This window comes from Danio rerio, chromosome 17, assembly GCF_049306965.1.
Source record: "Danio rerio strain Tuebingen ecotype United States chromosome 17, GRCz12tu, whole genome shotgun sequence".
Lineage (NCBI taxonomy): Eukaryota > Metazoa > Chordata > Actinopteri > Cypriniformes > Danionidae > Danio > Danio rerio.
In genome coordinates, this window is record NC_133192.1 from 11,919,175 (window position 1) to 11,941,399 (window position 22,225).

Sequence of the window (22,225 nt, forward strand, 5' to 3'; positions counted from 1 at the left end):
TCACAATATATTTGCAGATATCTCCAATCTGATTTTGTACTAGTACAATTGTAATTGCAGATATCTCTAATTGTCATTCTGAGTAGTGGAATTATAATTATGACTAGTCAAAATATAATTAGAGATATCTCTGAATATGTTTATGGAGTTAGAACAAAGATTTAAATGCTAAAAAGGCTTGCCATAGAGAGCGCTTCTCACTGAACAGCGCAGCAACGATGACGTAAGCGTGCCAAGGCCCGATATGGTGTGAGCGCGGGCCGTCTGGGGAGACGGGAGGGGGGACAAGCGTGCTTTGGCCCGGTTCGAGGCAACTGTACCTAGTGTGAGTATGGCCTATGACTATTATTAAATTGTAACAGGTATAGTTAGTTTGCATATTATTATATATTAATGTGAATGGACTTCTTTTCTAAAGGTATTAGATTTGTGGCATCTGTAAGTTTTTTTATATTGATGACTCAAGCAATGAAAGGAGGACTATTAGTTTTATATGGAATGACTATTCAGCATTCACAAGTTTAGTTAATTTTGACTGACATGACATAAGCAAATGATAATGTTATAAAACAGCAGAGAGTTGTATGAAAGCAATTGATGCATGATCAAAAGCATCTGCAATTTGTTGGAAGGAATGAGAAACTGCCACTATGATGTGCACAAAAGACTAATTGTTTTAGGAAATGCATTAACTGTTGTGCAAATGTAAATAGTGTTGTAAGAAATGCACCAAAGCGACTGAGAAAAACCGTAAAACATTTACTTTGGGTGAGTTTTCTTCATCCACTATTTCAAAGGTGCCGTCGTCTTTCTGTCTGTATGTTGCTGGCTGGTAGAGCTCTGTGAAGAGGAAGAAAATACAATGCTAAAAAAGTCCTCCTGAGGCCATTTCAATATTAAAAACTACTCATTTTCAATAATTATTAGCACAATAATAGTATTATATTATATTGATGAAGGTCTTCTTACCATACGGTATGAAAGGTCTATCAGTCGGAGGAAGTAAAACAAACTCTTTCTGTCCAGAAATCACACAATATAGATTCTCATAATGATCTTTATGCACTGCAGATAAAAAAATAACAATTATAATAAGTTCACTCACAAGTAAATAAATGAATGGATTTATATCCATTATATACACTCCCTGGCCACTTTATTAGGTACACCTGTCCAAGTGCTCTGAAAATTCTAATCAGCCAATCATATGGCAGCAACTCAATGCATTTAGGCATGTAGACATGGTCAAGACAATCTGCGGCAGTTCAAACCGAGCATCAGAATGGGGAAGAAAAGTGATTTAAGTGACTTTGAATGTGGCATTGTTGATGGTGCCAGGCGGGCTGGTCTGAGTATTTTAGAAACTGCTGATCTGCTGGGATTTTCACACACAACCATCTCTAGGGTTTACAGAGAATGATCTAAAAAAGAGAAAATATCCAGTGAGCGGCAGATCTGTGGGCGCAAATGCCTTGTTGACGCCAGAGATCAGAGGAGAATGGCCAGACTGGTTCCAGCTGATAGAAAGGCAACAGTAACTCCAATAATTACTTGTTACAACTGAGGTATGCAGAAGAGCATCTCTGAACACACAACACGTTGAACCTTAAGGCGGATGGGCTACTGCAGCAGAAGACCACACTGGATGCCACTCCTGTCAGCTAAGAATAGGAAACTGAGGCTACAATTCACACAGACTCACCAAAATTGGACAATAGAAGATTAGAAATGGTCTGATGAGTCTCGATTTCTGCTGCAACATTTGGAGTGTAGAGTCAAAATTTGGCGTCAACAACATGAAAGCATGGATTCATCCTGCCTTTTATCAACGGTTCAGGCTGGTGATGGTGGTGTAATGGTGTGGGGGATATTTTCTTGGCACACTTTGGGCCCATTAGTACCAATTGAGCATCGTGTCACAGCCACAGCCTCCCTGAGTATTGTTGCTGACCATGTCTCTCCCTTAATGACTCCAGTGTACCCCTATTCTAATGGCTACTTCAAGCAGGATAATGCGTCATGCCATAATGTGTGAAATATCTCAGACTGGTTTCTTGAACATGACAATAAGTTCACTGTACTCAAATGGCCTCCAAAGTCACCAGATCTCAATCTAATAGAGCCCATTTGCATGTTGTGGAACGGAAGATTCGCATCATGGATGTGCAGCCGACAAATCTGCAGCAACTGTGTGATGCCATCATGTCAATGTGGACCAAAATCTCTGAGGAATATTTCCAGTATCTTGTTGAATCTATGCCACAAAGGATTAAGGCAGTTCTGAAGGCGAAACGGGGACCAACCCGGTACTAGTAGGGTGTACCTAATAAAGTGGCCGGTGAGTGTACATAGTTGAAGACTAAATTATTAGTTCTCCGGCAAAATGTTCTGTTTCCTAAGTGCTGTCAAATGGAGTGATTTTGTTCAACACGATTTTAGACATAATACAAATTTCTAATTATTTATTTAATCTTTTCCATGATGATAGTACATAATATTCATTCATTCATTCATTCATTTTCTTTTTGGCTTCGTCCCTTTATTAATCTGGGGTCGCCACAGCGGAATGAACTGTCAACTCATCCAGCATATGCTTTACGCAGTGGATGCCCTTCGAGCTGCAACTCATCAATAGGAAACACCGAACACTCATTCATTCATACACACACACACACACACACACACACACACACACACACACACACACACACACAACAGACAATTTAGCCTAACCCAATTCACCTGGGGCCTGTTTAAGTAAGGAGGTTCAAACAACTCAGAGTTTAAACTTGAACTCTGAGTTGATTTACCGAGAGATTAAAAACTCTGAGTTTTCCGTTTCAGAACAGCTGATCTGAGTTAGGTCAATCAACTTCGAGTAGACCAACTCAGAGTTAAGCGCGCACACCGTGACTTTAAAAAGACATTATCATTGGAGCGCAGACATTACGAGTGACTATGGCAATATCTAATATAAAAGATCACCATTTCTTTCTCCAGCTGAACTTGATGTTCTCATGCAAAGTTATAGCAAATATGACCGTATATATTTGAAAAGAAGCAACCATCAGTGAAGAAGAGACAGTTAGCGTGGGAAAACAGCTGCTCAAGTTAATGCGTAATTTCACTTTTTAAGTATTTAAATATTTAAGTATAATAAAATAAGTAATGTAATTTGTGACGTTTATATTTTTTTTCTAAACTTTTTTATACATTTATTAGTTTTAAATGATTTAACAGTGCACTTGTGTGTCTGCCTTTTTTATTGATCAAGTGATAGAGGTTAATATAACATTTAGAAGGTAAGCAGTACTAAAAATAATTTTTAGAAAGAATAATAATCCCATTAATCTAGTTACAGTGCATGTCGAAGGTGAATTTAATTTAATTATTTATTAAAAAAAGGATAAGCCATTCTCGTACAGTTCTTCTGTGTGTGACTAAAATGTAGGCAATAGCTATGTTTCCATCCAAGTATATTACATAAATGTATGTGCAAAACTGGATATTGCATAAAAGATGCAAATAAAATTCCATCCAACGAGTCAAAGAGAAAAAAATGGTCACTTCCTGATTAAACTGGCACCAAATATCAACAGTAAAAACAGAATTTACTGTGGTAGAAGAAGCTGCGTCAATTAATTCTTTATTTAGCCTAATTAATGTACTTGCGCCTCGATGTCAGAAGACAATGCTGAAACACAATGAACACGTGGGGGCGTCTGAAGCCATGAGACGCGGAGACTCTTGACACGCACCAGACGTTCGGAGGTAATTAATAATATACACTAATACTAAAACAGTTAAGGCATTTTAGAATGACTAAAACAATATTTAAGACATGTTGCAGTGTGCTCAGCCTGCTGGTTTGTTCATTTACACACATTTTCATTATCATATGATCATGATCTTTTTTTAATGTACATACTGTAATTTGTTCAGTAAAAGTGTTTCCATCGTAGTTTATGCGCACATTTTCTATCGAATAAAAGTTTATCCTACTCAGTTATGCTCGTTTTTTATGCATATTTTAAAAAGTTATGTGCATCATGACGTTTCTATCAATCGTTTTTATGCACGTATCCAAAATAAGCATAAAAATAGGTGGGTGGAAACGTTAGGCTAAGGCGAGAAATACCGCTTCATCTTTAAAAAAGGGGAGGAGACCGACAGAAACTCTGAGTTTAGAGAATAAAACCTGCTTCTGACCAGGTTAGATTCACAGAGTAAGTTACCACAGTAACTGACTCTGAGTTAAAGTTACCTTTCTTTCAGAAACAGGCTTGACTTATCCTGCTTTCTCGAGTTTAACAAACCTGCCATTTTGAAACGCAAAACCCAGAGTTTCTTTCATTTCAGGGTTAAAATACTCTGAGTTTTCAGTTAACCTCCTTTCTGAAACAGGCCCCTGTACCACTTGTCTTTGAAATTATTTTCATCACTTTTAATATAAATAGCTGAACATAAACATAAGAGGATGAGAAAAATACTCATTGTAAAAAAAAAATTCAATACGGCACTTGGAGGTTTTTGCATGCAAACTCTTCATATATATTATATATAAGGTATCCGCTTGTTAAGTGTGACGTCACGCAAAGCGGCTTCCGGGTCCAAGCGCTCTATTCAACTGAATGGGGAGACTCATGAAATGGTACTAATAAACGTTTACAAAGCGATTTAATACTTTCGAAAATCACGATCGCAGTATATGTCCATGCCTAATATCCAATGCCCAGAAAGTGATTCATTTTTTATAAATTGCTAAATTTTTGGTATTTGTTATGCAGCAAGCCAAGAGATTGTTGTGTTCACTTTGATTTTATATAAAATTAACTTTAATGTGTGATAGGAATAAAACGTGATCATAAACGAATGATTTCTCCACTCAAATGAATGGCGGCTTGGACCCGGAAACAGTATTACTTACGTCACAAACACATCACCACTTAACAAGCGGATTGTAGAGATTGATAAAATGCTTTTTTTCCGTTCATTAAGACTTAAAATAAATTTTAGTATTTTTTAATTTCTAGCTCATTTTAATACACATTTTTCTGAGGCTGAGAAGCACTGGCCTGACATTTTCAGTATTTTATGTTATCCAATAAGGAAACTTACTTGATGTGACAGCACTTTCCTCCCCAAGCCAGAAATTCACAGCATCTGGAAGTTTTCCTGAATGAAAGACAAAAAAGATCATGTCAGAATCCACCTCATACATTATTCATTCATTCATTTTCATTTGGCTCAGTCCTTTATTTATCAGGGGTTGCCACAGTGAAATGAACCGCCAAATATTCTGGCATATGTTTTATGCAGTGGATGCCCTTCCAGTCGCAACCCAGTACTGGGAAACCCATACACACTCATACACTAAGGCCAATTTAGTTCATCCAATTCATTCCAATTCACCCTGAGCATCTGGAGGAAATCCAACATGGAGAGAACATGCAAACTCCACACAAAAATGCCAACTGGCCCAGCCGGGACATGAACCAGGGACCTTCTTGCTGTAAGGTGACAGTGCTAACCACTGAGCCACTGTGCCACCCCCCTTACAAATTATTTTACCATAAATCAACACATCCAGAAGGAAATTGAAGTTGTGTGGACAGACCCAGAGCTTCACTCATCCAGGGAATATGAGTCTGTACGTCTCCTGTCAGCTCTGGGATCTCCTCCATCAGATTTGAGCATTGTTTCTGAACGTAAAACACAGCGCTGCTCTTTATCTTTCCCTCCACAATATCCAGCAGAGAGGAGAAGCTCATCTGACGCTCCTCTGGCATCACAAAGCGATTCCCATTCACAGCATCTGCAAATCCGTTTGGAGTCACGGCCACACTGATGACTTTGGAGCCTACTTTCTCTCTGCGCAAACACATCAGAACAATTAAATGTAAACATTTTTCAGGATTTAAAATGTGCATGACCTGGAAGCTGCGACTGTTTTTTTATATTGTCATGCAGCTCCTAAAGAAACTTTTATTAATAATATTAAATGAGAAAAAAGTTGGCGTGGCTTGTTTTTTTTTTCTACTGCAAGCTTATTGGATGTAGTAAAGTATGCATTTCATTCAGAATGATCGGGAAAGGGGTTTGGGGAGAGTTATTACAACCTAACAGATACTTCCTCCTCACCATTTCTCCTTGTTGTTAAAACTGACAGATGGAGGGGCGTGGTTAAGTATGTTAGCCCCGCCCAATACCTCAGATAGACATAGGATCCTATCATACACCCAGCGCAATAAGACGCAAGACATGTTTGGCGAGATGTGTTGCTATTTTCAGACCCACACAAACCCTAATTTTCTTATTTTGAGCCATGTTGTTTAAATAGCAAATCCATTGGTTACACCCTCAACAAAAACGGTTGCGATTGGCTCTTGCGCGCTGCGCTCTTCAGATGAATGATAAGCGGCAGGGGCGATCTCACAGCTGATCTATGATAGACACGGTGGAGAAAACTCTGCTGACACGCGCTCGTTTCTGTATCCAAAAGTAACGCTGTAAAACAGCCGAGAGGAAAAGAAAAGTCACGCCAGCAAGTCAAATGGGCCACTGTGTGTGTGTTAGAAAGAGAGAGAGACAGAGGCAGAGCGAGAGAGAGAGAGAGAGAGAGAGAGAGAGAGAGAGATGGGGTAGGCTACTTTCATTCTCAAACACACACAGTGAAATTGTGCACAGTTCATGAGTATTAAGTAGTTAGAGCGTTGTAAATACTCGCGATCGTCTCCCTCGCAACAGAGCGCATATGAGGTAAATGACATCAGTAATAACCGGTTATGATTATTACTGAACCAATACCGAATTGTCCGTGTCTGCATCGCGGTGCATTGAAGAAACGATTAATTTTGACACCCCTATGTTAAGGTGCATTGTTGTTGGCACTTTGCTAATTTGAGGAACTAAAATAGACTGCGCAATAAGGTATATGCCGAGCTAGTGTTGTTTCCATACTGATAAACTTCCGGTGACCTGTTATCGTGAAATTTTTTCCATTTTATACAGTTCCTTTAACAGCATCGATGTTGTAATGCAGGGGTTTTCAAAGTGTGAGGCGCGCCTCACCTGGGGGGCGGCAGAGCATGTCAGGGGATGCGCGGGAAAAATACTAAATAATAAAAATATAAATATTAAGTTTAATTATTATATGTATTTTTTATTATATTTAATTGTTTTAATTAAACAAAGCTAAAAAAATAATATGTCAAAAATAAGAAAACCTTTTTTACCCAGAAGGCCATAGCTGTGAATTCGCTTCTGTTTGGCAAGACCACCAATACAGGTATACGCCTGCTAATACAATGGATCGGTTTCTGAGACCCCCCCGATTCAAAGCCTTCAAGTTCAGGGCTTAAACCCAAAAGACGACGATATGATGATCAGTATTTGAGTTTAGGATTTACGTGGACAGGACCAGCTGATGAACCATAACCTTTATGTGTGGTTTGTCAAGATATTTTGGCTAATGACAGCATGAGACCCGCTCAACTTCGACTGTTTTGACTGGGATGGACAGTTTTTGGATCTGTTCTATTCATATTGAACCATCATCCTAGTTTTAAAAACGTTATATTAAAATACTTGTTATTACTCTGTAAATAATTGCACTTTCATGCAAATGATGATAAAAGTGAGTTAACAGTCTAACATCCGCCTGTGTCTTTATGTATACTGTATATATATATATATATATATATATATATATATATATATATATATATGTGTGTGTGTGTGTGTGTGTGTGTGTGTGTGTGTGTGTGTGTGTGTGTGTGTGTGTGTGTGTGTGTGTGTTTGGGAGGAGGACGGCACCAATGGATAAGTTGTGTCAAAAGGGAGGCCCACTGTCTTAGACTTTGAAAAACCCTGTTGTAATGCAATTAAAATACAATCAGTTAAATAAACTTTGGCATTCATTTGGTTGTTCAAGCGTAAAACCAGACAAAAGTTACTCGCATGCACCCTTCAGAATCGACAGGCTAGAGCAGAAGCTCCATTGAATATACTGGGGTAAAATAAATGCTCATATTTTAAAGACATGGCGGGGAAAAATGTCATTTAATGCAGTGCTTCTTGTACAATCTGAGACCCACTTTATATCAGATATAACTCAACCAGTGGAGATCACTGATTTTTAAAGAAAACTGACCTTAAACACGCCAATTTTTGCATTGGCATACAGTTCACCGGAAGCCCTTAACCCAGGTTATTGGCAAATTAAAAGTCCTATTAGCATACTTCGGCATATACAATAAAGACCAGCTGAAACCAGGTCTAAAATCCAGCAAAGGGGCGTTAGTTATTCGCAGAGATGAGAAGTAACAAAGTAAAATACTTCGTTACTGTACTTAAGTTGATTTTACTGGTATCAGTACTTTACTCCACAACTTATTTTTCTGACAACTTTTTACTTCTTACATTTTTACACAAATATCTGTACTTTTTACTTCTTAAATTTTTAAATCGAGCTTGTTACTTTCGTTTTTATGTGTTTAGTGGCGCAATCTATATTATTTCTTATCATTTATGCCTTTTTGATGCAGTCAATTTATTTTTTTAATTGCGTGCTGCAGTGCGCGGCTTTTTCAACCAAGGCTATCATGCACCGTACGTAGGGTAGTTTATGAAGATTACTATGAGAAAGGCAAAGATGATTTGCAGTCAAATAGGAAAAGTATTTATTTCAGCAAAAGAAAATATTTTTTCAATATATTCAATAAAAAGATATATTAAATATATTAAACATAAAATTTAAAAAAACGGGTGACGTAGTGGTGCAGTAGGTAGTGCTATTGCCTCACAGCAAGAAGGTCGCTGGTTCGAGCCTCGGCTCAGTTGGCGTTTCTGTGTGGAGTTTGCAAGTTCTCCCTGCGTTTGCATGGGTTTCCTCCGGGTGCTCCGGTTTCCCCCACAGTCCAAAGACATGCGGTACAGGTGAATTGAGTAGGCTAAATTGTCCATAGTGTATGAGCGTGTGTGTAAATGAGTGTGTGTGGATGTTTCCCGGAGATGGGTTGCGGCTGTAAGGGATTCTGCGTAAAAATGTGCTGGATAAGTTGGCGGTTCATTCCGCTGTGGCGACCCCGGATTAATAAAGGGACTAAGCCGACAAGAAAATGAATGAATGAATAAAATTAAACAAATTCTATATATTTTGGACAGAATTCAGCGTAAAACATAAGACATTATTTATATAGATATACAGCTCTACAGAATTATTTTTAGAGTGTATGAACATAAATGACAGCTGTTGTTTTTGATCCAACAGCCGCAAAACTTCATGATGAATATAGTGAATTTGCGACAGGATGATGACACATGGGGGGAAACCGGATATTTACCTACCTATTGATACGAAAACATGTAGCAGTCATGGGTACTTTTTTTACTTGAGTACATATTTCAGGCTGTACTTTACTTTTTGTGCTTCTACTTGAGTAAAGGATGTGTGTACTTTTACCATCTCTGGTTATGCGACTTAAACGCTTACGTATTACTTAAAACACACACGATGTACAGCAATACACAAATATCTTTAGAAATAAAAAAGATAAAAAGGATTAAAATATTACAAAAATTATCATTTTCTACATAAATATATCAACCGCTACCTCCATGCCTTCTTCATCTCTGGGGGCTTTTTTTCATTTTATTCATAACTATTTGCATTTGTATAGTGTTATTATTATTAGTCTTATTTATTTATGCATATTTATATTTGTTTTAATAAAAACAAGTGTAGATTTGTTCGCCTGTTGGGTTTTGGACCATATGGGGCATAAGAATAGCATGTGTGTTTGGATATAACTCCGTTTTTTGACAACACTTTATTATTATTGTTCATTTATTCATTTGCTGGAAATTAGAACTGAATTCAGAAATAGCATTCAGAAATAGTTCTGAAACAAATCTTTGCACTTAACAAACTAAATTAAATATGTAGACTAGTGGATGTCTTCAGTGGAGAGCATACGAAAGTGAAGAGCGAGAGAAAATAATGAGGCCGAATGAGAGAGGAGGCTTGTTTTTTATCCTGAAAGAGGCTTGTTTTTTATCCTCGATCTTCAAGCGTTCAGTTTTTTTCACTTTCTTCCAGTTTTTTCGTTCGGTCTGCCATGTAAATAGAAAACGTTCCATGGCGTGGCAAAACTGACTCTTAAAGGGCATGGGAGATGAGACTCTGATTGGTTTAATGCATGTTATGCTCAAAACACAGCCATAACTCACTCAGCCCTGTGTTATCACAGACCATGTGCCAGTGTGCAAACCGTATTTTTCCGTCCTTAAAATAGCAAAAGTGGATTCGGACATGCCCTTAATAATGACTTTGCGCATAGATCGTTAAAATAGAGCCCTCAATCTGAGAATTTAACTGAAAACAAACAGGAAGTGCTTTTTCAAATTTCAATTTTAGATTACAAGTGCAAACAATAGTTTTTTTTTCTTAATGACATGCAGAGATGAATTGTTTACCACAAAACTTGCAATGTGAGCTAACAAAATCATATGGTTAGTTTTGATTTCATGTGTACTTTAAATCCATGTGACATCAAAATGTACGATGTCTACTTTGCTAGCCAAACTGTTATTCCTAAGGTAAATAATTAATCCAAGCATGTCAATCCACTGATTTTTGTTTTGTTTTGTTTTGATAATCTTCAATCAAAGCCTGATCATTTGCTTCAGCATTTGGAAGCAAATGATCTTACCGTTGGAATGGTGCGTAAAAAGAAATCCCCATCCCATATTCAGTATTGTGTTACAGTTGTAAATACTTCAACATACTGCAATAAATACTGCAGCAACATGAGAAGGCTGATCTGATCATCTGATTGGCTAACCGGAGATATGTGGGGTTCCATTTAGACAAAGCTGGCCAATCGTTGAAAGCGTTGCGAATGATGCAAGGCTTGTTGGGGCCAATCCAGTCGCGATAAAACTGAAGTGGAGACAGAGGCTCGTCCAGGTATGGCACTGCATCATTAAGATAAAGCTCTGTGAGAAAGAACAAGACACCATTTTTTTTGTTTGTGACTTAAAAACATATTTTGCACAAAGGAAAATATTTGTTTTTAGAGCTGTCTGACTTCATTCCTTCCTTCCTTCCATCCTACCTACCAACCTACCTATCTATCTATATAAGTTTATTAAAGCATTATATTTTAATATATTTAGTTTTAGTTCATTTAGTAATATATTTAACGATTACAAACTTTTATTCAGACTATGTAAATGTTTTGTTTTATCTAAATTATCTAACTTTTATAAACAACTTTTGCAATTATTCTGCAATAAATATAAATTACTGATTATTTTAGTCTTCCGAGATAGCTTTTATTACTCTTGAGATAAAGTATTTTTACACATTTATGTGAGATTTAGCCATTACTTTTATTATACATTTTCTGGCAACATATATTTCGGTCTACACAGTGTACATTATATACATATTATCTATGTAGATCAGAGGTCTCAAACTCAATTCCTGGAGGGCCGCAGCTCTACACAGTTTTGCCCCAACCCTGATCAAACACAGCTTTTAAACAGCCCGATTATTTGGATCAGCTGTGTTTGATCGGGTTTGGAGCAAAACTGTGCAGAGCTGCAGTCCTCCAGGAATTGAGTTTGAGACCTATGATATAGATATTATGTCTGTCTGTTTATTCTAAAATACAATTTTAAGATTTTATTGTATTTTATAAAATGCTTGTGTAAAGTCTTCATCTAGATTTTAACATTGTGGAGATTTTACGATTATTTATTTAAGTTAATAGCTTGATTTTATTTTCCATCTTCCAAATATATATATATATATATATATATATATATATATATATATATATATATATATATATATATATATATATATATACATACAGTTTTAAACATTTGGATATGTTGTAATTTTTATTAGCTTTTAAATGTTTATATAGTTTTTATTAATGTAAATTATATTTAGTTTTAGCTATTCGTCAGGAAATAATTTTAATTGTTATTACAATTAATATATGATAATAAGGCAGACATTTAATTGTAAAATTCAACCAGTTGTTCAATGTTTCTGTATTTGACATAATTTGGTGCGTTAATTCAGTGTAACTTTTTTATTTCAATGTAAATTATATGTCATTCAGTCTGTACGTTTGATTATGTATTATATAAGTAAAAAAATGTGAAAACTCACCCCGAGCCTCTTTAGGAAAATCTCTCAAGCATTCTTTAACTTCATCCATATCCTTATCCACATGTTTCTATATATCAGTATCTGTTGATTTATCACAAGCCTCCGTCAGCTCAAAATACTCATACAGTACTTTATTCTATTCATGCCAAACTATTAAACACAGCGAAAAACCAAACACTGAACTAATAATGAGAATAACTGAGAATTCAAGCACTTCTCACACATGCTCGACTGTTTTGATGTTAATGACAGTTGTTTTCCGCTCATGCGCACAAGTGACCATACGCTTACAATGTATTATCTGTCTCCCTCTGCAGGCCGGAGACCGCATTGCAGAAGAATATTTTTATGTTCTAGGTAAAGTTGTGTTGGATTTGTTAGCGCGAAAAAAATAACCAATTAGTATTTTTGTTGTTCTATTAAAATATATAATTCCTTGAGCATATTAGACGTACAAAGCTATGTTTTGATGGCATGATTTGTCACGCCTCTGTGGGCAGCTTCACACTTGATGCCAATTAGATTAACGTTAGCACTCATCCACAGGTACAGCACTGCTACTACTGAGACTGGAGACTTTTTAATTTAACGTTACTTTTAATTTATTTGGTCGTTTACTGTAAATTAGTTGGCTTTCAATGGACTGCAATGAACATGGATGAGGAGGCATCCCTCGAAAGTTACTTTGACCAGACTATTGCTGTAAGTAACGTCAAATGAAATGCTAAAAGTCTTGTGTTGGAGTCTTTGTTATGTTAGCTTAAAACATAATGACCGATATACTATTATTATTTATTAACAGATGGTATTTTTGTAAATAATGTTTTCAGTTTAGGAAAATTTTTGTAATTTTGTTCTCATTTAAATTATCATATGTATATGTAGTTTTTATTCATATATACAGTTTAGTTTTTGTTATTTTAGCACCTCAAGAATTTTTTGTGTGTGTGAAAACTGTCTGAAAATATGCTTAATGTTTTATTTTAATTTACTTTAATTCACAAAAATTTTATTATATATACACACAACTATAATGCACTCATGTATTTATGATGCACATATCATTGTAACACAAATCAAGTCTATTAAATTATACAGTAAGCATTTAAGAAGATCTACAGAAAAATAAATGCAATAATAAGTTATTGTGAGACATTAATACAAAAAGTCTTTTACAAAATCTATTTAAAACATTAATTAATGTCCAGCATCAAAAGAAATTTCAGTATTGCTGTAAAATGCCTATTAAATACTAGTTTCATATATTAAAATTTATTCATACTAGTCATGTATGTTTCTCTTATTTATTAGTAAGATTTGTCCTTATACCAATACATGTTTTGTTAAAGCAAATTTTCTGAAGCGTCGTGAAATACACTTATTTGATTATTTCGAGTTGCAGTAAAGCAGACATTTAATTGTAAAATTTGTTCAGTGTTACTGTGCTTGTTGAGTAATATATTTGGTGTGTATATTCCATGTATTTTTTCTATTTTTATGTAAATGATTTATCTTTATATACCTCTTTAGTATACACACACAATTGTACTGCCTATTATGAAGTCTATTATGATGCACATTTCATTGTAACTCAAATTAAGCCAATTTAAATGAGCAGTTAAGCATTTAAGAAGATCTACAGAAAAATCAATGCAATAATAAGTTTTTGTGATACATTAACACAAAAAGTATTTTAAAACATCAAATTAAAACATGACTTAATTTCCAGCATCAAAAGAAATGTCTGTGTTGATGTAAAATACCAATTAAACACTAGTTACTGTGCTCAGCATAAATAAGTTCACCCCATTTTTAAAATGAATATTTTTATCCATTTCTCACTGAATATAGGCAATGTATTTTGGTGCATTTAAGCAAAATAGATTTATTCAACCGATGTATTTATTAAAATAATATTGTAGTCACCAAACATATTTTAGAAACTGAAAGATAATACAATTAAATTCAAGCAAAATATTGCAAAAAAAAAAAAATTAAAACTTACAAAATTTCAATACAATTTTTCAATTGTTTTAGCTTTCCTTGATTTTTCCACTTTTCAAAATTTGTATAACACATTTGGGTGAACTAGTTTTAGATCGTTATCGTAAGTAATTTTGTTAGATGAGCTCCAGATTTGGCTTCAGTACTGATTAATCTAATGGATAAGCACAAATATAATATTGTATAACTTCCAATTAAAAATGTGAATTTAAAAGATAGATTTATGAGGGGTGTATTATGTATGTATTGTGTATTGTGTATTGTGTATTGTGTGTGTGTGTGTGTGTGTGTGTGTGTGTGTGTGTGTGTGTGTGTGTGTGTGTGTGTGTGTGTGTGTGTGTGTGTGTGTGTGTGTGTGTGTGTGTGTGTTTGAGTGTGTGTATACACACATACACAGTTGAAGTCAGAATTATTAGCCCCACTGAATCATTACACCGCTTGTTTATTTTTTTCCTCATTTCTGTTTAATGGAGAGAAGGTTTTTTCAATTGATTTTCAATTTTATTTTTAAAGCACAATAATTTAAATAACTCGTCTCTAATAACTGATTTATTTTATCTTTGCTATGATAACCGTAAATAATATTTTACTAGATATTTTTCAAGACACTTCTATACAGCTTAAAGTGACATTTAAAGGCTTAACTAGAGTAATTTGGTTAACGAGGCAGGTTAGAGTAATTAGGCAAGTTATTGTATAACGATGGTTTGTTTTGTAGACTATCGAGAAAAAATATAGCTTAAAGAGGCTAAAAAATTTTCCCTAAAATAGTGTTTAAAAAATTAAAAACTGCTTTTATTCTAGCCGAAATAAAACAAATAAGACTTTTTCCAGAAGAAAAAATATTATCAGACATGCTGTAAAAATTTCCTTGCTCTGTTAAACATCATTTGGGAAATATTTAAAAAAATAAATAAAATTTGAAGGGGGCTAATAATTCTGACTTCAACTGTATATATATATATATATATATATATATATATATATATATATGTATGTATATATATATATGTATGTTTTTTTTTTCCGGATTAATAAAGGGACTAAGCCGACAATATATATATATATTCATTCATTTTCTTGTCGGCTTAGTCCCTTTATTAATCTGGAGTCGCCACAGCGGAATGAACCGCCAACTTATCCAGCAAGTTTTTACGCAGCGGATGCCCTTCCAGCCGCAACCCATCTCTGGGAATCATCCACACACACATTCACTACGGACAATTTAGCCTACCCAATTCACCTGTACCGCATGTCTTTGGACTGTGGGGGAAACCGGAGCAAACCCACGCGAAGGCAGGGAGAACATGCAAACTCCACACAGAAACGCCAACTGAGCCGAGGTTCGAACCTTTGACCTTCTTGCTGTAAGGCGACAGCATTACCTACTGCGCCACTGCCTCGCCCATCTATATATATATATAAATAATATATAATAATATATTTTTTTTTTTACTAATGCTTATTATGTAATGACGAATATTCATACTAGTCATGTATGTTTTTCTAATTTATTTGTAAGATTTGTCCATATACCAATACATGTTTTGTCAAAGCAAATTTTCTGAAGCGTCATGAAATACACTTATTTTATTATTCCGAGGTGCAGTAAAGCAGACATTTAATTGTAAAATTTAACCATTCATTCAATCTTATTGTGTTTTTTAAATAATATTTTTGGTGCGTATATTCTGTGTATTTTTTCTATTTTTATGTAAATGATTTATCTTTAAATTGTAAATCTTTTTAGTATACACACAACTGTAATGCCTATTATGAAGTATGAAACCTTAAATTTTTTTTCTTCTACATTCTTCTATATCTGTTTTAAGGGCTCATCTGATTATATCTTTGAAGGGGATCTGGGTCTGCAGGGTTCGACTTCGCAGCTCCAGGATTCCTCTTTTCTGTCCTCTTTAGCGTCTCAGGAGAAAGATCTGACAGAGGACTTGGACCTGAGCTTCTTACCTGATGAACTGAGCACTCAAGATGAGCCGTCACAAGTTGAGAAAGAAAGCAAGAATGAAGACAGCGGCATCTACACCGACTGCCCGCAGAAAGAGTCCACACAGGCAGACATTGACACCAGTAATTCGGCCCAAAATACCTCACAGTTCAACCTCCCGATGACTCCCATGACCCCGATGACTCCCATGACCCCGGTGGCAGAGAGTTCAGGCATCATCCCGCAATTACAGTAAGGCATTTTAGACAGAGATTCATTTGAATTTTAACATGTTATTCCATCATATAAAAGCCAACAACTTAATCTCAGATGTTATAAACTCATGTTTATTAAAAGGGGATTAAAACCCTATTTGTGTAAGAATTTTTATGATGAAACATGTTTTAATAGAAAGTTTATTTTTAAAAGATATAAAAGAACATTTTTATTTAGGAAGTAAGTTAAGGAAAATGTTTAAAAAGGCGTCTTCTGGAGGATTTTTACAATATTTATCATCAATCAAGCTAAAAGATTGTACATGACTCTTTTCAGTGTTGTTTAGGGCTGCACAATATATTGTTTTAGCATCAACATGGAAATGTGCTCAAAAAATTGTCTCATCGCAAGATATGCAATGTTGATTCTGAATTATAGTTGGCCAGAAGCTTTAGAATTGTATTTATTTTCTGTATTTATATGGAATTTATACGATTTTAGTGCAAATATCTCAATTTTAACGTGAAAATGTTTATTGTACTTACACCTCTGACAGATTAGTTTTCATGTTTTAAGGAGAAACTCTTTATTTTGACTTATATATTTATTTATATATATATATATATATATATATATATATATATATATATATATATATATATATATATATATATATATATATATATATATTTATTTATATATATATATATATATATATATATATATATATATATATATATATATATATATTTATATTTATATATATATTTATAAATATATACCGTTTCAGCATCGATATGGCAATGTGCACATCTGCAATATTCACATTGCAAGAAATGCAGTGTTGAGTCTGAATAATAGTTGACCAGGAGCTACAGAATTGTATTGAATTATTGTATTTATAAGGAATATAAATCAAATGTTTTTCTTATACTAGGTATTTTTCAATATTGTGCAGCCCTAGTGTGTATTGTATCAGTCTACGTTTCCATATCTTTTTTTTATTTTACACAGGAATATTGTGTCAACTGTGAATCTTGCTTGCCCTCTGGATCTCAAATCCATTGCACTTCAAGCTCGAAATGCTGAATACAACCCAAAGGTACCTTTATGTAAACTGTATTCACAATTGTATAGAATTTTATTTAATCAAAGATGAGAAAACATTATTTAGCTTTCGTTAAGGGGTAGTTCATACCAAAATGCAAATTCTCAACATTTACTCCCACTAAGTGGTTCTAAACGTTTATGAATTTCTTTCATTCTGTTGAACACAAAGGAAGATATTATGAAGAATTTTGGAGAAAAGCAGCTTGACAAAAAATACAATGAAAGTGTAACGGAGGCCAGCCAGTAAGTGCTGTGCAGGTAAACCTCCCTCCTCTGACTTCTAAAGGTGCTCTAGCTACAGACGCTAGAGGCCATGGTCTTTATCCTCCTTGGTAGAGCAACCGGCTCCCATGTGGAAGGTCGCCAGTTCGATACCAGCTCAGAGCGGGTTGGATGGCGTAGGACCGGTGGGGTTACATTGGTGCCGTGACCCGGATGGGAGTGAGGTTTAGGGGGCAAGTGTAAAGCCGCCTTTCCACTGCATACGACATTTGGACACGACTGTCCGAATACGCCCCCTTGTGGCAGTAGCACAGAATTTTCAGTTCTGACATGCACCATGGGAGAGAAGCTGTTCTCGCAGTGTCCGAAATAAAGGAGTGCAAAAGCAGTTCTCCATGGTTGAATGAATGAAAAAATACTAGAAACTTAGACCGCTAAAAATATTGGAGGTAATGTGGAGACAACATAAAACATTACATTTGTCTTACTTTATTACTTACATTTATGAATAGAAATGTTTTTATTTTCTTAATATAGACTTTTTCTGATTAAAAAATAACCAAATGAAGTCGTATTTCTCATCTCGCGCACACGGACCTGCTTGGACAACACAGGAATACATCACATCTGGTCTGCCGGTTGCATACGTTCTAGTCGCAGGAGTTCACATATTTCAATGGATCTAGCAACGGTCGCTAGAGGCCATGGTCTTTAGCCTTCTTGTTAGAGCAACCGACTCCCATACGGAAGGTCGCCGGTTCGATACCAGCTCGAAGTGGGTTGGGTGGTGTAGGACCGGCGGAGTTACAAAAGTCAATGGCTGTTTTTTCCCCAGCATTCTTCAATATATCTTCCTTTGTGTTCAACTAAAGTAAGAAACTCAATCAGGTTTGAAACAAGTGAAAGGTGAGTAAATGATGACAGAAAGTTATTTTTGTGAACTACCCCTTTAATGGAATATCTCCTGTATAACTGTTATTGTTTACTTCATTGCTAACACAAGGATAGCATCTGAAAATCTTGTCAGTACCATAACTCTAAACTTTGCTTATGTATAGCGTTTTGCTGCTGTTATAATGAGGATCCGTGAACCAAGAACTACGGCTCTCATTTTCAGCTCTGGAAAAATGGTCTGCACTGGAGCCAAGAGGTATGCATAATATACTGCATATATATTCACAACCCTAACTATGAAGCGTTAAGGTACCACCATGACTGTAAAAGAGATAAACATAGCTCAGCAACAGTCTTTTACCCTATATTTGCCTTCTTTCCCTTTGTTTGTCTTTCTAAGTAGTGAAGAGCAATCTCGCCTCGCTGCACGGAAATATGCTCGGGTGGTACAGAAACTTGGTTTTCCTGCCAAATTCCTCGACTTCAAAATTCAAAATATGGTTGGGAGTTGTGACGTCTGCTTTCCTATACGCTTGGAAGGCCTGGTCCTCACTCATCAGCAGTTCAGCAGGTCTGGAGTTTGATGCTTACTGTGTCTTTTAAAGGGAGAGTTCACCCAAAATTACAATTCTATCATCATTTACTCATCCTTGACATGTTGGACACAAAGGAAGATATTTTGAAGAATGTCGGCAAAAAACTGCAATTGACTTCCATAGTATCTTACTATGGATGTCAATGGCAACTTTTTCCCAAAAATCTTCAGAATATTTAGTTTTGTGTTCAACAGAAAGTAAGCTTAAAACAACTTGAGTGTTAGTAAATGGTTTAGAAATGGTCTTTAAGGGACTTAAAAGGACAGTTCACTCAAAAAAAAAATAATTATGTAAATTTATTCACCCTCAAGACACTGAAGTAGTATGTGACATTTCTTCTGTGGAGTATTGAAGAAGATTTTAGATGAAACCATGGTTCTTGGTGATTCATATTCTCATACCAACCTGTACCTTTAGATCCATAACAACATGCAGTGTATACAGGTAATAATAAAATTAATATTTTGTGTGACTCTTTACCGCTATACTGTGGTGTTATGAAGCAAACAATTGGCCTGTGAAACGGAACATTATTTGAATGTAGATTTACTGCATCATCTTTAATCATCCTCAATGTATCTTCAAGATCCAGGGGTATTCATTTAGTTTGTGTGTGTGTGTGTGTGTGTGTGTGTGTGTGTGTGTGTGTGTGTGTGTGTGTGTGTGTGTGTGTGTGTGTGTGTGTGTGTGTGTGTGTGTGTGTGTGTGTGTGTGTGTGTGTGTGTGTGTGTGTGTGTGTGTGTGTGTGTGTGTGTGTGTGTGTGTGTGTGTGTGTGTGTGTGTGTGTGTGTGTGTGTTTTATGCTGTCTGTGAAAAGCCAACATTTAATTTTTATTCTGCGTCCGGTATCAAACCCTATTAAAACAACTCTCTTCTATTCATCCTTACTTCATACACGCATTCAGTAGCTCAGAGTTAATCACAGGGGCATGAAATGTTGCTAAATGAAGTTGAAACTGCTGAAAATTTAAAAAAGTAAATACCAAATATTACATGATCACATACATATTTTTATAAAGTTCCATTTGTAAAATGGAGTTCGATTTATTAATTTTTGAGAAATGGTGCAGGGGAGAAGTCAGTCAGTATTTATGGAATAATTCATTAAAATAGAAGTGAAATAATATTCATTACAAAATGATTTAAAGAAGCACCTTTGTTTTTGTGCATTTTCTGATTTAATTTTTTTTTTCCAGTTGAATAAACATCTATTTTCCATTCACATATTAGCAAATATTAGCAGTGTTTAGCAAGTCCTTTACAGCATAGAATTCATTGAAATAGATGTATTGCATTCATTACAAGTTGATTTAAAAAAAACAATTTGCATGTTTTTCCAGTTGAATTAAATGCTGTTTTCCATTTATATTTTATCATTGAAGATTTCTTAAAAATAGTGTAAAAAGCTTGTATAATTCTCATGAACCCTGTCTTGTGTCGTCTAGTGGAGTAAGGGTCTCGCTACACACTTTATATATATATATATATATGTGTGTGTGTGTGTGTGTGTGTGTGTGTGTGTGTGTGTGTGTGTGTCTGTGTGTGTGTGTGTGTGTGTGTGTGTGTGTGTGTGTGTGTGTATGTGTGTGTGTGTGTTTGTGTGTGTATATATATACATATATATAATATACATACATATACATTATATATATATATATATATATATATATTGTATTTTATGAATCATCAAGGAGCACGGTTTCAACTATAAATCTTTTAAGTGTGAGTATATAAGCCACATTTTTTGAGAGCCACATTTTTCAGACTCGGTGCAGTGCAATCCAATGCTTTTTAATGGGCTCACCTAACCCCACCCCTAAACCTACCCGTCACAGTGACGTCACTCACTCCATTGAGTGCATTGAGTCTGACATTGCATCGCTGAGTGATGTAGTCTCAGCTTGCATCATAAAGGCTGCATCCAGATATTATTGCATTTTTTTTTTTACTTCTGGCTAAAATAGTACTTTAACCTCAATCAACCATTCTTATCCTCTCCAGCTACGAGCCCGAGTTGTTTCCAGGTTTGATATATCGCATGGTGAAACCACGTATTGTGCTGCTGATTTTTGTGTCTGGAAAAGTTGTGCTCACAGGTATTGTTTTTATTCATCTTATAAATCTATTTGTCAGCATTGCATTTTAAGGGATTGTTCACCCAAAAATGAAAGTTTCCTCACCATTTACACACACTTAAATGGTTCAGAACTTTATGGGTTTTTCTTCTTCTGTTGAACACAAAACAACATCATCTGAAGAATGTTAGGGGGAAAAATAAGTAAAAATACTATAGAAGTCAATGGCTTTTGTCAACAGAAGAAAGAAATTCAAACTGTTAATTGGATGAGTAAATGATGACAATTTTCATTTTTGGGTGAACTTTTCTTTTTTGTAATTCCTTTGTTTATTCATTTTTTTCCCTGTTGTTTATGATTTTAGGTGCAAAAGAGCGGTCCGAGATCTATGAAGCCTTTGAAAATATTTACCCCATCCTGAAAGGATTTAGGAAGCAATAGATGCACCGCACTTAAACTGAGCTTATATGCACATCTTGGTGGTACTTGAGAGGTTTAAATGCATTTATTTAATCATAACCTTGTTTATTGTTATTCCACTTGGTTAAATGTCTTTACATATACTTTTTGTATTGTCTACATTTGTGAGGGATGCTGAAATAACAGACCATCCCAAAGTGTACTGTGAAATAGAGTATGTTTTGTTAAAATGTTCAGATTGTGGGCTCTGTAATGGAGACACAAAGTATCCACTTGCGTTATTATGACTATGTTTTGTCCTATTTGTACTTGTCGAACAGGTTAATAAAATGTTTGAACATTTTGCAGGATCAGTGACATTTTTCATTTGGATGTTTAGTGTTGTTTCACAAAATATCAAGGCAGCGATTGCATTGTCTCCAAGGCATGGGACAAACACAAGATGTCCCATTTTTGTTAGTTCATGCTATTAATTTGACAAAAGTGATCTTACATGCATACAAGCACATGTTGTCTAATTTAGCCTGTTTTAAGTAGCTTTTGTGAAAATAGTAGG

General features: G+C 35.2%; 2 protein-coding genes across 25 annotated transcripts in view; one reads left to right on the forward strand and one right to left on the reverse strand.

Moving 5' to 3' along the window:
• The window catches only part of jmjd7 (jumonji domain containing 7), a 59,368-nt gene extending 46,927 nt beyond the window's left edge, over positions 1-12,441 (reverse strand). For 7 of the 19 annotated variants that reach the window (XR_011006885.2, XR_012392708.1, XR_012392706.1 and 4 more), the window contains exons 1-6: positions 12,188-12,441; positions 10,845-10,998; positions 5,618-5,871; positions 5,119-5,175; positions 970-1,065; positions 764-840 (exon numbers count right to left, since the gene is read on the reverse strand). Coding sequence is in view for 7 of the 19 variants with exons in the window: in XM_073927222.1 (XP_073783323.1) it covers positions 764-840; positions 970-1,065; positions 5,119-5,175; positions 5,618-5,871; positions 10,845-10,998; positions 12,188-12,236 (687 nt within the window). In the remaining 12 variants the exon portion in view is untranslated. 19 annotated transcript variants of the gene reach the window in all.
• A 73-nt stretch (positions 12,442-12,514) lies between these two features.
• Positions 12,515-22,019, forward strand: tbpl2 (TATA box binding protein like 2). Of its 6 annotated transcripts, none has more exons than XM_073927171.1 (8): positions 12,515-12,733; positions 12,816-12,889; positions 16,024-16,388; positions 17,367-17,454; positions 18,743-18,834; positions 18,979-19,149; positions 21,176-21,270; positions 21,614-22,019. In XM_073927171.1, exons 2-8 carry the CDS (start codon positions 12,836-12,838, stop codon positions 21,688-21,690), a joined length of 942 nt encoding a protein of 313 aa, XP_073783272.1. In that variant the 5' UTR covers positions 12,515-12,733; positions 12,816-12,835; the 3' UTR covers positions 21,691-22,019.
• The last annotated feature ends 206 nt before the right edge of the window (positions 22,020-22,225 follow it).

Coding starts and splice junctions, on each gene's coding strand:
- tbpl2 (XM_005169810.5), top strand. CDS start 12,836: ATGAACATGGATGAGGAGGCATCCCTCGAAAGTTACTTTGACCAGACT. Junction 16,389..17,366: donor GGCATCATCCCGCAATTACA/GTAAGGCATTTT, acceptor TATTTTACACAG/GAATATTGTGTCAACTGTGA. Junction 18,835..18,978: donor GTCTGCACTGGAGCCAAGAG/GTATGCATAATA, acceptor TGTCTTTCTAAG/TAGTGAAGAGCAATCTCGCC.